General features: G+C 41.5%; 1 protein-coding gene across 3 annotated transcripts in view; it reads left to right on the top strand.

Annotated features, from left to right (window-relative positions):
* USP32 (ubiquitin specific peptidase 32) overlaps nucleotides 1-15,173 on the top strand; it is a 135,485-nt gene that overhangs the window by 74,513 nt on the left and 45,799 nt on the right. For all 3 annotated transcript variants that reach the window (XM_090025486.1, XM_090025485.1, XM_090025483.1), the window contains exons 6-11: nucleotides 2,408-2,539; nucleotides 4,986-5,093; nucleotides 6,045-6,160; nucleotides 6,568-6,630; nucleotides 9,708-9,791; nucleotides 13,237-13,298. In XM_090025486.1, the coding sequence (XP_089881612.1) occupies nucleotides 2,408-2,539; nucleotides 4,986-5,093; nucleotides 6,045-6,160; nucleotides 6,568-6,630; nucleotides 9,708-9,791; nucleotides 13,237-13,298 (565 nt within the window). The remainder of the gene's footprint in view (nucleotides 1-2,407; nucleotides 2,540-4,985; nucleotides 5,094-6,044; nucleotides 6,161-6,567; nucleotides 6,631-9,707; nucleotides 9,792-13,236; nucleotides 13,299-15,173) is intronic.

Below are 15,173 nucleotides of genomic sequence, written 5' to 3'. Positions count from 1 at the left end.
AAACAAAGTGTGAGAGTTTTTATAAATACTTTGTCTACCAATCAAGAGCTGTGGGTTGGGGTCTGGCATTATTGAGCCATTATCCACATCCCGCACAACTTGATTTGCTTCAAAGTACGAAGCGAGAACATTTTACCTACTAATAGTACTATCTATGCAGTGGGGACAATAGGAACTGAATATTTTCAATGATGATATTTTTGTAGTCACTTCCTGTTAGAAAGTGTTTTATTGGAAGACGCGTAAAGACACCAATGCAATCTCTGCTTCAGTTTTTAGTGTCTTCCAGCAATTTCTCCAAACATGAAAAGGGTGCTTCTTCGAGTAGTTTGCATCGCATAACATTACATGCCTGCTGAGCTGTTGCAACTTGTTCACACTAATTTTAATGCAATTAAGTTACTACTGTGTATGTGACTGAACTGGGTAGAATAAATTTAATAAAACAGCCTTTTCTCTTCAGCGTGACAGAAAGCACAGAAGAGTACTATTCAAGAAGCACAAATTACCAGCCTTACCTTAAACTCTGACCCAAAAATAAATTAAAAACAAAAAAATCAGATTTACATGTTAATTCCATATTTTTTCCCCCGAGACTCGATGGCTGCTTTTGCTCAAAGATGAACCAGAAACTGGCTGGCGGTTGCACTGATAGATTTTTAAGCAGTTTGATGCAGTGTTTATATTGCTTCTCAGGATTTCAGGACAGGCGTGAAAAGTGTCACTTTTTTGCTCTGCATGTCCAGCCTCAATGGCAACACCCTCCTGCATGGAATCTGCACTGTGCCATATTAGTTCACTAAATGCCAGGAATTGAGACCAAGTTTAAACATTAAACCCACCTGTGTTTTTATTTATCCTCTGCTTTTAGTCCTTGCGTCATTGTCTTGCTCTGCAGTCCAAATCAGGCCAAATAGCTGAAGCTAAACCTATTAGAAAGCTGGAATGGATTTAAGGGCTCGTAACCATCTGGGAATAAGATCACAGCACACATGGTGGTTCTTAATATAGACAGCTTTGTTATTAAGTATCTTTTTGAGAAACGTTTAATTCTTACAGACATAAAGCACTGTCGTGACGTGTACATGTAAAACAAGGGTGAAATGCTTGGGAGAAAATCCATATTTTTTAACCAGTCTTACTTTGTGGGCAGAAAGACCCCTGTTCTAGATGCTGCATGTGGAATTTTGTTCATGGCTTTTTGTTCAAAACACTTTCTTTCCCACAGTTTCTTTTAGAACTTTCTTGATGAGTAGAAACTTGACACGGTTACTCAGTCATCTCATAATTTTTCAGTTAAAAGGGGGAGAAATAATTTAGCTGTGCATAGATTTGGCCTTTCCTAATACTTGTTCTCATGGCTTTTTTTTTCTTCTTTCATCCTTCCCCGGTTTGTTGCTGCTTCTGCTTTTGAATTCAGTTGGGAGCTCTTTGTGATAAGTTTGTCCATGGAAGCTCCAGGACATGCCAGGCCTCAGTGTGGACAGGTTCTCCAGACACAGCTATAATACAACCAGTAAATAAGAGAAGAAAATAAAGACAAATGATTTTATAGTGGAAATACTCCTATAACGTAGAAATGCATTAAATAATGTCTGTAAGCAATGTTAAAAATGAATATAGTATCGCTTAGTTTTTTAATTACACAGTGCTCTGTATAGGAACTTTGTTCCAGCTTTAACATTAAATTTTCAAACCTTCCCTCTCCAGAGCAGGCATGTCCTCTTCTTGTAGGTTGAGTAAATACTCAGGTGTGTAAACAGTTGTTTTGCATCCTTACGTGAATAACCAAATGTGAGCTGTCCTAAAAAGGCACGAACATTTAAAAAATAAATAAATGCAAACATTTTAAAAAAAAGCTTCCTATCCAGTTAGTCATTGCTATAAGGGGAAAAAATAAGTAAAATAATAGAAGAAGCTCTAGGGAACTTAGTAGCTGACTAAGTTCAGTCTATCAATAATATGATATTTTATAACGTTTGATTTTTAATTTTTAGAATACAGGTTAGATGATCAGTGATCCTGCATATGAAGAAACTTGATATTCAGCTTATTTCTTCAGAGCAATGAATAACGTTAATTTGTATATGCATGAATTTGTTATAAAATTCATTAATGATTTCTCTTTTAACACCGTATTTTTATTGTGCTAGTGCCAGCTTTTTAAGTTGCCTCTACACTGCCAAAAATGTACATGTGCAAAGCATTTGTGTATTTGTAGATGCAGTGTGTGGCTTTTCAACAATATTTTAGACATTCCTGTCTAGCTATGCTGTAATTCTAATATTTTAATATGGATGTAGACACTTGGGTGTGCGTTTTCTTCATTCTAACAGAAAATAAATGTTTTCTTTAAAGGACTTATGTTTTTGAATGTTAGAGATTTAACTTGTATTTATTTTTACAGTAGAAGAATCAGACATCATCGACCTTGAAAAACGATATTGGCTGCTAAAGGCTCAGTCAAGAACTGGACGTTTTGATTTAGAAACTTTTGGCCCTTTAGTTTCCCCTCCCATACATCCATCTTTGAGTGAAGGTATGGATCCTCATAAAGTTTTCTTTTGTGCAGTTATGTTGGTGTGGGTTTACGTGTTCAAAAAATACTTATACAGCTCTTATAGACACATGCTACTCCAAGCTTTCCTGTAGATGCATTATTGGTTTGCTAGTGTCCAGTAGAACATCCTTTTAATTCATTTTTAAGCTTATGTTGGGAAAGGATTTGTTTCTCTAAGTTCTAAATATCTGAAAACAAGAGAGAGCTTCTGTGAATCTGTTTGTTGACAAGTCTGGACTGACAAGAAAAATGCTGCCTCTGAGATGCATCCGTCTAAACTATTGGAAAAGCTGGCAGACGTTTTGATCTTTCCTGTTTAAGTTAGTCTATGTTTCCTTCATGTTTCTTCCTTGTCTTTATTCAACTTTTTTTAATATAAGAAGATGCCTTTCTGTTTCCTTAGAATGGAACGTGGGCACGCTTATTCTTAAATGCCAAAGAGCAGTTCATTTGTAAAGTGAAAATCCAGGATATCAAGACTGCAATCCTAGCATAAAATGAAGAGATCTGCCTTAATAGTAAGAGCTGAAGAGAGCAAAAGCACATGGCTGGCTTGGAAGACTGGTATATTGGGGTGTAGGCCATTCTGAACTAGGTGGTGAGTCCTTTCAAGCCCCTGCTAGATTGGTTTAGCGTCAAAATTGGCATCAACATAGAGGGGTTGTGTCCCACGTAAAATGGGATGTGTTCCACTCCTGTATACGCATCGCTGAAACAGCACCAGTCGTTGCTGTTTGGAACTGTTCTTGTACTCATTAGCGACTAAAACGGGGCGAAGATGCACAGCAGGTATAAACTGTCATAACTCCACTCTGATGCAGTTCAGACAACTTATACCACGTGAGGCTCTGTCCCTGAATTGAACCACGGCAGCAAAACTATTTTTTCACTCCTGGAAGTGGTATATCCAATTGTGGAGTAGTACTTGGGACTGGGGCAGAAAAGCCTGAAACGCCTCTGTTGGTATTGTATCTGTTTTTGTGGATAGGAGACGTGAAACGTCCAGGCTAGCCTTTTTATTGATGGGGAAAGACTTTCAGAAGTACCGAAGGATTTAGAAGCTGAAGTCTTTTTGAAAGCCAATTGAACTTAGACACCTAATTCAGATAATGGCAGATCTTTACCAGTTCCTAAGGAGGCACAGACATCTCTAGTGATTGCAGCAGGAGTTGGGTTCGACACAGCTCTCGGAAAGCCAGCTGGGTGCGTTTTTAAGCCTTTTACAAATATGGCCATTTTCTGACCACTTGATCCCGACCACCCTGGAAACTAATTCTGTGTCTGCACTGATATTTAGGGCTGACCTTGAGGTTGTCCTCAACCGTTCTAAATCACTTGCTTGGCCCTTTCTCATCTCTGTCAGAACTAGTCGCCTACATAGCAGCTGGCCACATTGTGCTGCTTATTTTACAGCATGATGCTGAGATGGTTTCTAGGTTCCCTTCTCAAGTCTGTCTGGGCATTGGGATGCAAGCTACTTGCATCTCTTTCCTATTTGGCTCTTACATACAGTAGAGCAGGTGCAGAAGGCCAGGAAGTCAGGGATTGGGGGGGTGGGGGAGTTGTGGGAAAACATTTGGGTCACTACTTATGTTCCAGGTGTATTACATGTAGGTAAACTCCAAATACACTGCAGAGAAGGAAAGGGTGAGGATATGGGCAGAGCTAGGGTTAACCTCGTACCCAGAAGTTCAACCACGCTTCCAGGGTCAAGCTGGACAGGCACCGGTGTCTATGGGCTTCAGGACAACCTTGAAGTTTGACCCCAACTATTAGTGTATGCAATCTAAAGCTGTTCTCACACTCGCAACAAAAATGCTTGCGTAAGTCTTAAACACAAGGGAGACACCAGGTTTGAGACTCGGGTTGCCAGGCAGGAATTAGGGAGGTGTTTGTTTCTGGTTCTACTGTCCCATGAGTAAGTCGCTGAACCTGATTTTTTTGGTTTCCCCACATGCAAAATGAGTATGTTGGCTGCTTTACAGATGTTAAAATAAAAAGCAAAAACAGCGCATTAGTTGGACTCGGCTTGCCCAACATCTGTATAGATCAGGCACTTCAGTGGGGCGCTTTTGGCACGTTTATCTAATGGCTGATTGAATCAGCTTTGGATAAAAGTGCCAGAAAGCCCCACTAAAGCGTCAAAAAGTTCGATCTATACAGACGCGGTGGAGCCGGGTTCAACTAATGCACTTTTGTCTTCTGGTAAACTGTGGGTTTTGGGGGAATTTTTTATGTTGTTTTAATTTTTCATCTTTGTCAGCAGCCATTAATGCTTAAGTATTTGTCATGGACACTAAAGATAACTTACTGTCACCTAATGTTCCTACCTTGCTGGAAAATCTGAAGCTTTTATATTAAAGCTAAATATTTTTGTTGGCTTGTTTGGTCGGACTCAGTGTGGTGACGCTTCTGTGGTTTGTAGGTTTGTTTAATGCATTTGATGAAAATCGTGACAATCACATAGACTTTAAGGAAATTTCCTGTGGGCTTTCAGCATGCTGCAGGGGACCCTTGGCAGAAAGGCAAAAATGTGAGTGTACAAAATATTGTCCATTAAGCTGCTAATTATAAGAAATGCATCTGTTCAATTTTAGCAATTAAATTTAGTTCATTTACATATTTTGTTTTTAAACCTGGGCTTCAGAAGGAGGTGGGGAGAAATCTCTCGAATATACATTCTTGAATTAAGTTTAAACATGAAGGTTTTATTCTATTAACTGTGGCTAAGCTTTATTAATTCAGTATATTCATATGAGTTATTCTGACTACACTCCTAGAAACCCCTTTAGAGAAGTATTTTATGTTGGTTTTCCAGACATTCTTTTGGTACTTTAATTTTGCTAATAAATTTTTCATAGGTACAAACTGCATTAATTCATTTGTAATACCAAATTCTGTCTCTCAGTATATAGGGACAAATTAAACATTTGGTCTTTCTACAAGATGTTCAAAAAATTATGCACTTGCTGTTTTCTCTTCTAATTAGCATGGACCAGTTTGTTGGCTGTCCAACTCTTTCCCCACTGCCTGTAGGCTGAGATTCGGCTAAGTGCCCTTGAAACAAATGTTGACCCTGTGTAACAGAAAGATTGATATTTTGCTAGAAAACTGTAGGATTCTGCACATATGTGTATCCCAAGCCATTTCACCCCACACATCACAGAACGGAGAGAATCTGGATTTCAGTTTAGCAAAAACTTTCCTTCCCCCACCTGCTCACTCAGAAGTCTTGTTTCATTTTTGTTTGGGGTTTGTTTGTGAAGCATCAAAGCTCTGTCATCAAGTTGCATCCTTGAGGTATGTGCAGGTTTTGACCTACTGTGAAGATTACAAGATGCGGTAGGCAGGGTAGGGGCGCACCGTATGCATTCAGCTTGTAAGCTTGTTTTGAAGCGAGAGGCTCAATTTAGAGCATAGCTTGTCGGATGACTCAGACCTACAAAAATAATCCTTTTTTTTTTTTTTCTCCTCCTCCCCTCAGTTTGCTTCAAGGTTTTTGATGTTGACCGGGATGGTGTTTTGTCTCGCACTGAACTTAAGGAAATGGTGGTTGCACTTTTAGAGGTCTGGAAAGATAACCGTACTGACAAAATACCTGTAAGTCGCGTTTTAATTTATTTGCTGCTGTTTTCTAAAGTGGTCCTTGAAAAAGAGTATCAGGTTTCAGTCAAAACTTCATTTAGGCAAGTTTCGCCAAGACTTTCTTGAGCTGTGTGAACCAGGGGAAGGCAGTAACAGTGTGCGCCGTTGACCTTGTGTAAAAGTGCAGTGACACTAACTGTAGTAGAACTATTCACTTGCAATTTCTGCTGCTGCTAGTGTTTCAAAGACATTTTAAATGTAAATTATCAGTGGTATGAAGACACTAATTTCATTTAAATTTATCTGTACATGTCAGAAAAATCAGGGTGTTTGGGGTTTTTTGTCCTTTTGGGCCTGGGTTTCCAGGCATAACTCTAAATGCATTTAACACTCTTTATTTTCTAATACCTTCATTTGTCAAGGAATTGAACAAGGATTTATCTGAAATCGTGGAAGACATTTTGAATGCACATGACACCACAAAGGTAAGAATTTGCTGCGCTTGCCTTTACCTTTTTAATAGGAACTTGAAAATAGGAAGCTGTTGGGTATAGGGTGTTCTTCTTCCACAGGTGCTTTCGTAAGAAGCGGGTTGAACCCTTGATGATAAAAGAAGATGAGCAAAATTAAAAATTGAATTATTTTGCAAACAAAAAATCCCAGAAATATTGTAGTTTTTTCATAAATAAAGACATTTTAAAATGGAGTTGAAGTGAAATGAATAAAATCAAAGAAAGTGAACTTCTCAGCATAGGAATGTTTTTAATAAAAGATTCCCTTCTAGGAAAATGTCACCTTTTCATTAAAGCTTTCCAGGTTTATCCATTAGGAAAAGAGTATATACTTGACTTTAATAAGCCATCTTTCTATATGAAAATCAAATCCAGAGTAGATAAGCAGCAGAAATTAATCACCATCATGGTAATACTAGACTTTATTACATTTGATTAATACTGCTTTAATAAACCTGGTGTTTTCATTTCTCTTTGCAGATAAATTGACCTGTAGTGTCTTGTTTTGAAAAGCTAATAATATTTTCATGTATAATGAAGTACATACTTGCAGTATTGTCACAAATCAGTAGTTGGAAAACATTCTGGCAGCACTTGTCCTGACTTTCTGAGATGTTAATAAAATGTTTCCAGATTTTAGAAATAGTAATACCATATGTGGTGCTTTTAGACCATTTTATATACATTTGGAAATGCAGTTCATAACATTATTGGCTCAGGATGGTCCCAATACTTGCAAGCACACACAATATGATTCTGCTATTTCATTTCCTTATAACTTCCAAATGAATAGACATTATAAGAAGTTCATAAAAACTACAAGCTAGTTATAATAGCGAGTAGAAATACTTGATTGCCTCCTTGAACAGCTGCATAGCATGACTTTCTGTGCTTCAGAAAATTGCAGGCATATCATTTGGTAGAAAGAAACTTCCATTACTGTAAGAGTAAAAAGTATTGCCTCTGTAATGATGTGCCTCTCATCCGTTCAGGTTTTTATTGTTTCGTCTTCAGGAAAGGTGGCCTTACAAGCTTATCCCTAGGGTTTAGCAAAAATGGAACAAAGCCTTATTTCTTAGCAGAGATAGGTGTGGAGTGGACTTGTCTCAGTAGATTATGATTATAAAAGTAGTGCTAAAAAGAGATGCTAATGAAATAATTGGATAAAAGTGCCCTTTGCAGATTATGTCATTGCCTCTAAACTAGAAAAAACAAGTGGCTACCAAAGATTTAGTAATTTATCGCTACTATGCAAGTCCTTATGCAATTGCGTCCAAGTATTAGACTGTAAAACTTCGTATCAGACAATTATAGAATATTAGAAAATGTTTCTAGAGCTGGCCATTGTCTATACAGGTAAACAGATTGTTAAGTATTTATCTGGATTCTTGTTCAACTTTTCACCTGGATATTACGATGTTTATTCTCCGCCCAGCAATACTTTGTACTGTTGCCAAATAGTTAAAATATTTGCAAATATTTTATTATATTTTAGCCTTTGCTTTGATCACTGAAGTATTTTGACACTAAAAGGAGATTTGTCACTATTACTGACAGCGAAGGCCTAAGGAAAGGTGGAACTGAACAAACATTGCAAAATAGTAGTGCAGTTTTTAAAAGCCGCAATTGGATTTCCAGTCAGTCTGTCAGAAGAAATGGATTTTTCTCCCTTAAATTGTTTATGAAATAATTAGTCATTAGGAAAATGATGCTGATTTGCCATGCAAATGTCTATCCTTTGATTTACCATTTATTATTTAGAGCAATTTTAACACGCTTGGTAATATAGGAAGATTGGCCATCTATGGACTAAAAATGAGTAATGGCATGATGGTCTGGAAATTATGTGAGAGGCAGGGATTTCTTAAGGTGATATTTTTTACTGTACCAACTACCTGGCTGGGATTGAAGTTAGACAAGCAAGACGTTCTTTGTCAGGTCTCTGATGGCAGCAAGCCAGGGGCACCCGCAGGGCCTGAGGCTGTAATACTCAGTAGTTGACACACAGCTTCAGAAAACCTGAGAAGCCAGCCACAACTTCTTTCCCTTACTCCCTTTCCAACCTCACTATCCCCATGGTCGAGGGAGATCTACCTAATACCTTTAAAAGGCCTACTTGGGAACAAAAATCCATGACCTGTCTGGACACTAAGAACCAAGGACTGAACATTAATATCTGGTTTATGGCACTTTTGTAATTTATCCAACTCCAGAATTCTCTCCATACAAGATAGGTGAGACTGACCCTCCTCCCTTCTGATCTCCCAGCAATCAGCTTCTTTTCTTCTGTAATTGTGCCCCTACGACCCTGAGAATTTCCGTAAGTCTCTGCCGGTTTTTCCAATGCTGTGCCTGGTTTCCTGTGATCAGACTGAATGTTTTGCATTTGAAAGCTTGCCTAATTCTGTTCCAGTTACATAGTTTGTCCAATAAAAGAGATCACCTTAAGAAAATCCTTGCCTAGTGCCTTTTGTAAACTCCAAGAGACTATTTTCATGCTGTCAGCAATTTTTCACAGCGACCAGTAAGTTAAGTTGACAGGAACATTATTGAAAACAGTCTGCTTTCGAATCTTAAAGTCCCAAACCTGCAGTTGAATTGGGTGGATTTCTGCACTGATGCAGGGGGCCCATCTGTGCAAAACTTGTTGTGAGATCAGAGCCGCAAACATGTTCAATGAAATGGCCACCCTGAGTATCCAAGTACCGTTTCTAGTATACTTTAGTTTATGGCAGGTTTTATATACTTAATGGGAAGGGGTATATTACAGGATCTGAGGTTCAAACCTGTCAATGGTTCAATCTGTATGTGCTCAGCACTTTTTGTTTTGCTTGGGTTGCTTGTGTGTCTGGTCTAAGATAAATACAATTACCAATTTCAGCTTAATGTCGTTACCCTGCGCAGAGCAAGTTTTATAGGAACAGTGATGAATGTTAATCCTTTCCAAGACGCTGCTTTTCATGCTTTGTATGACAGATTTATGTGCGGTTTTTAACAGGAATGAGATCAAATTGATGATATTTGTTCTTTCTCACTCCTTTTTAACTTAGATTGGGCATCTCACCCTTGAGGACTATCAGATCTGGAGTGTGAAGAGTGCGCTTGCCAATGAATTTTTAAATCTGCTTTTTCAGGTATGTTTTAGTGCAAATTTAAACCTTAACAATATGGTAATTAACTCACCAGTTTTTCTTTTGCAGACACGAAGTGCAGTATCAGCGTTGTGTCAACATGCTTGTGGTTTTGTCTATTCCAATAAAATGTGTTTTTGCAAGTGTGTGTCACCTTTACTGAAAGATGCCCTACTTGGTTGTTATTCATTTTTGTGTACTGCGATGCATTAAAACATAGTCTGATGACATGAATGCAAGCAGCGTACATAAAACTAAGAGAACTTTAGAAGTGTAACAGAAGTTAGATTTTGTTCTTTTGGAAAATGTTTCACAAAACTCAGTAGTCTTCCAAATTTCTGAGGAAGTGATGCTAGATATGGGGAAAGGTGCTGCTAAAGCTTGCAGTCATTTTTCTTTAACATTTTCTGTGAAGGCTTTCAAAAGAGCTTTTATTGGTCGATTAGTAGTGCAGTTCTTGAAAGGTACAATATCACATCACTGGCATAGTGCAGGTAAGCCTGAATTCAGAAGCTGAGGATCAAATGTGCACTGAATTCCTTTAATCCAATCAAGGGATAGCCTCAAAATGTAATACAGACCCATTGTAGTGTTGTTTCACCCTGTGTAAAAATAAATAAATAATAAATAAAAAAAATAAATTCCAAAGTTGTTTTGCTCTTTTGAATTATATTCCCTGCTAGTTATCCATAGGAGTCACTGTCCTGAGAGGCGAATGATGTTATCATAATCCTCTGTAATGGAGCTACAAGGATTTGCCCTAATTGAACTCCTTTTTAAGGTGCAGCAGAATAACCACCATTTTTCCTTATGCTTGTTAAATTTGCGCCTATTTCTTCTTGAAGGGACTGATTGCATGGAAGTGTTAGGCTACTAGTCCAACCCCTCTCTCCTTTGAAATCTCTTTTATATTCCCGTGTAAACTTTAAATCATATTGTGGATGCCCCCTGCCCACACTCTTCCCATTTTTGGAAGTCATCAAATGCACCATAGGTAAAAACACATGGATCGGGGAGAGTTACTTTCCCAAGTAATTTGATAGCATCAGCTACAGAATGTTTTTAACTCTTGTTTCAACTATGTCTTCAGGAAACATTGTCTTTATTTTTGTGTCCTGGTTAGCACTGAATACACTGTCTGACCTTCTTGATTAATATGTAATCAAGATATGGACATATCAGAATTAAAATAATTAATGTTTGGCAAATATGTTTTCCTTTAGTGATTGAACTGCAGTTGTTCTGCAGTGCTTGTTAAATTTCTCATCCTCCTTTCCCCCTTCCCTCTGGAGATGCTGCTGTATAGTGTTGGTTGGGGGGGGGGGGTTGTTCAGTTCGTTTTCTTTCCTTCTGTCGCTCTTTCCCATGTTCTTATAGTCTGAGGTAGTGTCCATCCTGCATGCTTTCTTGGCTTAGGGATGCGAACACTAACCCTGCCACTTTTTTTGTTTGGATGTTTGCTTGGGCAGTTGCTCAGCTTGTTTCTGCCTCAGTTTCCCATCTGTGAAATGGCAAAAGTCCATTTCACTCTTAAGGAAATACTTGGGAGCTACATAGGAAATTACTATTCAAGTGTGAAGCATTTAGGTCTTTTAGGAACAGTGGCTTTAGATAAGCAGCCAGCAACCTTTAACAAGCTGTGGGTTGGAAGACCCTGGCTCTGACTCGACGTGAACTGGATGGCTTCAGCAGCACATCAGGGGTGGGGGGCTTTCCCTCCAGCACCTTGGGAGCCAGGCAGCCAGGAGCTGCAGCCTTGCCACCGTCATTTATCCCAGCCCCCCATTTCCCTGGCTGGGGAGCAAGTGCAGCTTCCAGGTAGTGGAGATCTGTGCCAGGCAGCTGCAAACTGCATCGGTGCTGTTAGATGGAGTGCATGTGTGGTGGGTGGGTGTGGGTGGGGTAAGGGAGGGGAGGAGACGTGGCATGGGTGCAGCTGGAAGCTTGACCCTGGCATAGCTGTCACTGCATGGGCACAGGCAAAGACCTTTGGCTCCATGGGCTGGATCTCTGTGATGCTGAGCCTTCCTTTAGATCCAGTTTCAGCAAATTGGCCTGATAACTGCAGGAACAGCTTTTTTTGTTTGTTTTTGTTTTTTTTGAGGAAGTTGGTTGTAGTACATTGTGTAGTACTTAATATAAAAAGAAACTGCTATCAGAGCCAGTTGTGTTGCAGGTATTGGGAAATCTGTCACTTCCCAGCAGCTAATGCCCTTTTTGTTTTTATTCAGAATATAAAATGGTCTCATGCAGTATAAAATCAGTTTATATCAGGTGCCTTTCCAAGAGTTAGAAATCTCCAGCTGAGATTCAGACTGATTGTTTCAAAAGACATGTAAGGAGAGATCATCCATCACCTTCTGAAAACTGGGTTGGAGACTCAGCAGCTGATCTGAGTAGGCGCGTCCATCTCCTTCCATCAGTCTCTTCCCCGCCCCCTCCCTTAAGTCGGGGGAAACTGTAATCCAGGTATTGCGCCCACGCACGTACTCCTCTGTACATGCTTATACTTCTCCCAGCAAACACAGTTTGACCTTGGGGGGAAAAACTACAGAGACAACCAGCTAGAGACTCCAGCAGAGAGGAGATGTGTAAGCCACAGAAACGGGGAATGAGTAAAATATTTCCACGCCTTCAACCCAGACAGAATCCCCTCCAAGTTTGGCAGCATTTGGATCCATCTAGTTTCTTCCACTCCCAAGAGGGAAACGAATCCGACCCTCCGGTCTGTTGTGCATGATGAAGTTACCCTGGTAGCCCTCCAGTTTTACTGGCAAAACCTTGTGTGCATTTGCATGCCAATCTCTGCAGCAGAGTGAGGCTTCTGCTGCTTTGCTTCATTTAGCTGCTTTTGCCCTCCCTGAATGAGTACACCACTTTGTTGGGAGAGCCAGGCAGTGGAGCCAGTAGCAGAACTAGGTGTGGGCTAGTGAGGTGCAGCCCCAGGCACAGACTCAGATGGGGTGCAAGAATGGCTGCAGGCACTGTACCAGCTGCTGCTGCCAGTAGGGCTGCAACACTTCCTAGTTAACGTCTTTGCATGTAGCCACCAGATGCGAACGGGTGTGGATAAAACCTGGCAGTTTGGGGAAGTTGGCTTAGTGTAAATAGAGCCTCTGTCTAACCGGAGCAACTGAAATACTGACCAAAAAATTATCTTAGACCATTCAGCGAGTCGGTCAGCACGAGACAGAGGAAGTTCCACAAAATCCAAATAAAACTGTTTGCTCCAAGGGTAAAACTTCATTTTAATTTTTGAGTTTCTTTTTCCCTTGGGTGTCCATGTTGATGCTTACTTTGGCTAAATGGTGCATGCACAGCCTTGTAATTAGTACTTTGTAATACTCTGTTTAGTAACTTGCTATAAATGTATTTCTTCAAAGTCCTCGATCTGTCTGGTCACAGTGTGTCATAGTTCAGAGTTGTTGTCTCCTGTCTTTCTGTCTAGGTGTGCCATATAGTTTTGGGGTTAAGACCTGCTACACCAGAAGAAGAGGGACAAATTATTAGGTACGTACTTTTGTGCCAGATCTGGTTTTACAGGTTTCTAGATTAGCCATCATTTTCATAGTTTCTAGGGTCGGAAGGGACCTGAGCAGATCATCTAGTCCGACCCCCTGCCATGGCAGGAAAGAGTTCTGGGGTCAAATGACCCCAGCAAGATGTGCATCTGACCTCCTCTTAAACACCCCCAGGGTAGGAGCCAGCACCACTTCTCTTGGAAGCTGGGTCCAGATCCTAGCTGCCCTGACCGTGAAGTAGCGCCTCCCGATGTCTAACCTAAACCTGCCCTCTGCCAGCTAGTGACCGTTATTCCTGGTCACTCCTGGCGGTGCTCGGGGGAACAGGGACTCCCCCAGTGCCTGCTGATCCTCCCTGACTAGTTTATAACAGGCCACTAGATCCCCGCCTCAGCCTTCTCTTATGGAGGGTGAACAGGTTCAGGTCCCGTAGCCTCTCTTCATAGGGCCTGCCCTGCTGCCCCCTGATCATGCGAGTGGCCTCCTCTGGACCCTCTCCATGCTGCCCACATCCCTCCTGAAGTGCGGCGCCCAGAACTGGACGCAGTACTCCAGCTGCGGCCTGACCAGTGCCGCATAGAGGGGGAGGATCACCTCTTTGGACCTGCTCGAGATGCATCTGTGGATGCAGGACAAGGTGCAGTTGGCCTTCCTGACCGCATCCCCACACTGCCGGCCCATGTTCATCTTGGAGTCAATGATGACCCCAAGATCCTTTTCCGCCTTGGTGCTGACAAGGGGGGAGTTCCCTAACCTGTAGGTATGGTGCCGGTTGTTCCTCCCGAGGTGCATCACCTTGCACTTGTCTGTGTTGAAACCCATCCTGTTCTCGTCCGCCCACCCTTGTAACCTGTCTAGGTCTGATTGTAGCCTGTTGCATCCTTCCAGTGTGCCCACGTCCCCCCACATCTTAGTGTCATCAGCCAATTTGAACAGGGTGCTTTTTACCCCCTCGTCCAAATCGCTGATGAAGATGTTGAACAGTGCGGGCCCAAGGACTGAGCCCTGCGGACCCCCGCTGCCCATGTCCTTCCAGGTTGAGAAGGACCCATCCACTACCACCCTCTGGGTGCGGCCCTCCAGGCAGTTGGCGACCCATTTGACTGTGTGGGTGTCTACGCCACAGCCCCCCAGTTTCTTAATGAGAACGGGGTGAGAGACAGTGTCGAAAGCCTTCCGGAAGTCCAGGAAGACTATGTCCACTGCTACCCCTGCATCTAATGATCTGGTGATCTGATCGTAAAAGGCCACCAGCTTGGTCTGACAGGACCTGCCACTGATGAACCCGTGTTGGTTGCCCCTAAGCATGCAGTCCCCTGCTGGCCCCTCCTGGATGTGTGCCAGCATAATTTTCTCGAACAGCTTGCCTAGGATCGGGGTAAGACTAACCGGCCTATAGTTTCCTGGGTCTTCCTTCCTGCCTTTTTTGAAGATGGGGACCACGTTGGCCCTCTTCCAGTATCTCACCAGAGCACCACGAGTGCTCGTAAAGTTGTGCCAGGGGACTTGCAATGACCTCGGCCAGTTCCTTTAGAACTCTAGGGTGGAGATCATCCGGCCGGCTGACTTGAATACGTCCAGCCCCTCGAGAAGCTCCCTAACTAAATCCTCGCTAACCCGTGGCCCAGCAGGGAGGTGGCTGTTCTGGTCCCTACTTAGGAAGACGGAGGCAAAGAAATTGTTAAACATGTTAGCTTTGCTGTCTGGTGTGACGACCAAGTTTCCCATCGCGTTCTGCAAGGGCCCCACATTACCCGGGACCTTCTTTTCACCCCATACGTATTTAAAAAAGGACTTCTTTTTGTCCTTAATCTGGGAAGCTAGTCCCAGTTCCATCCCTACCTTGGTCTTCCTAACTGCCCCC

Source organism: Crocodylus siamensis, chromosome 13 (genome assembly GCF_052110815.1).
Source record: "Crocodylus siamensis isolate JL-2025a chromosome 13, ASM5211081v1, whole genome shotgun sequence".
Taxonomy (NCBI): Eukaryota; Metazoa; Chordata; order Crocodylia; family Crocodylidae; genus Crocodylus; species Crocodylus siamensis.
Note: the sequence above shows the minus strand (reverse complement) of the source record. Positions and strands in the feature narration are given on the sequence as shown.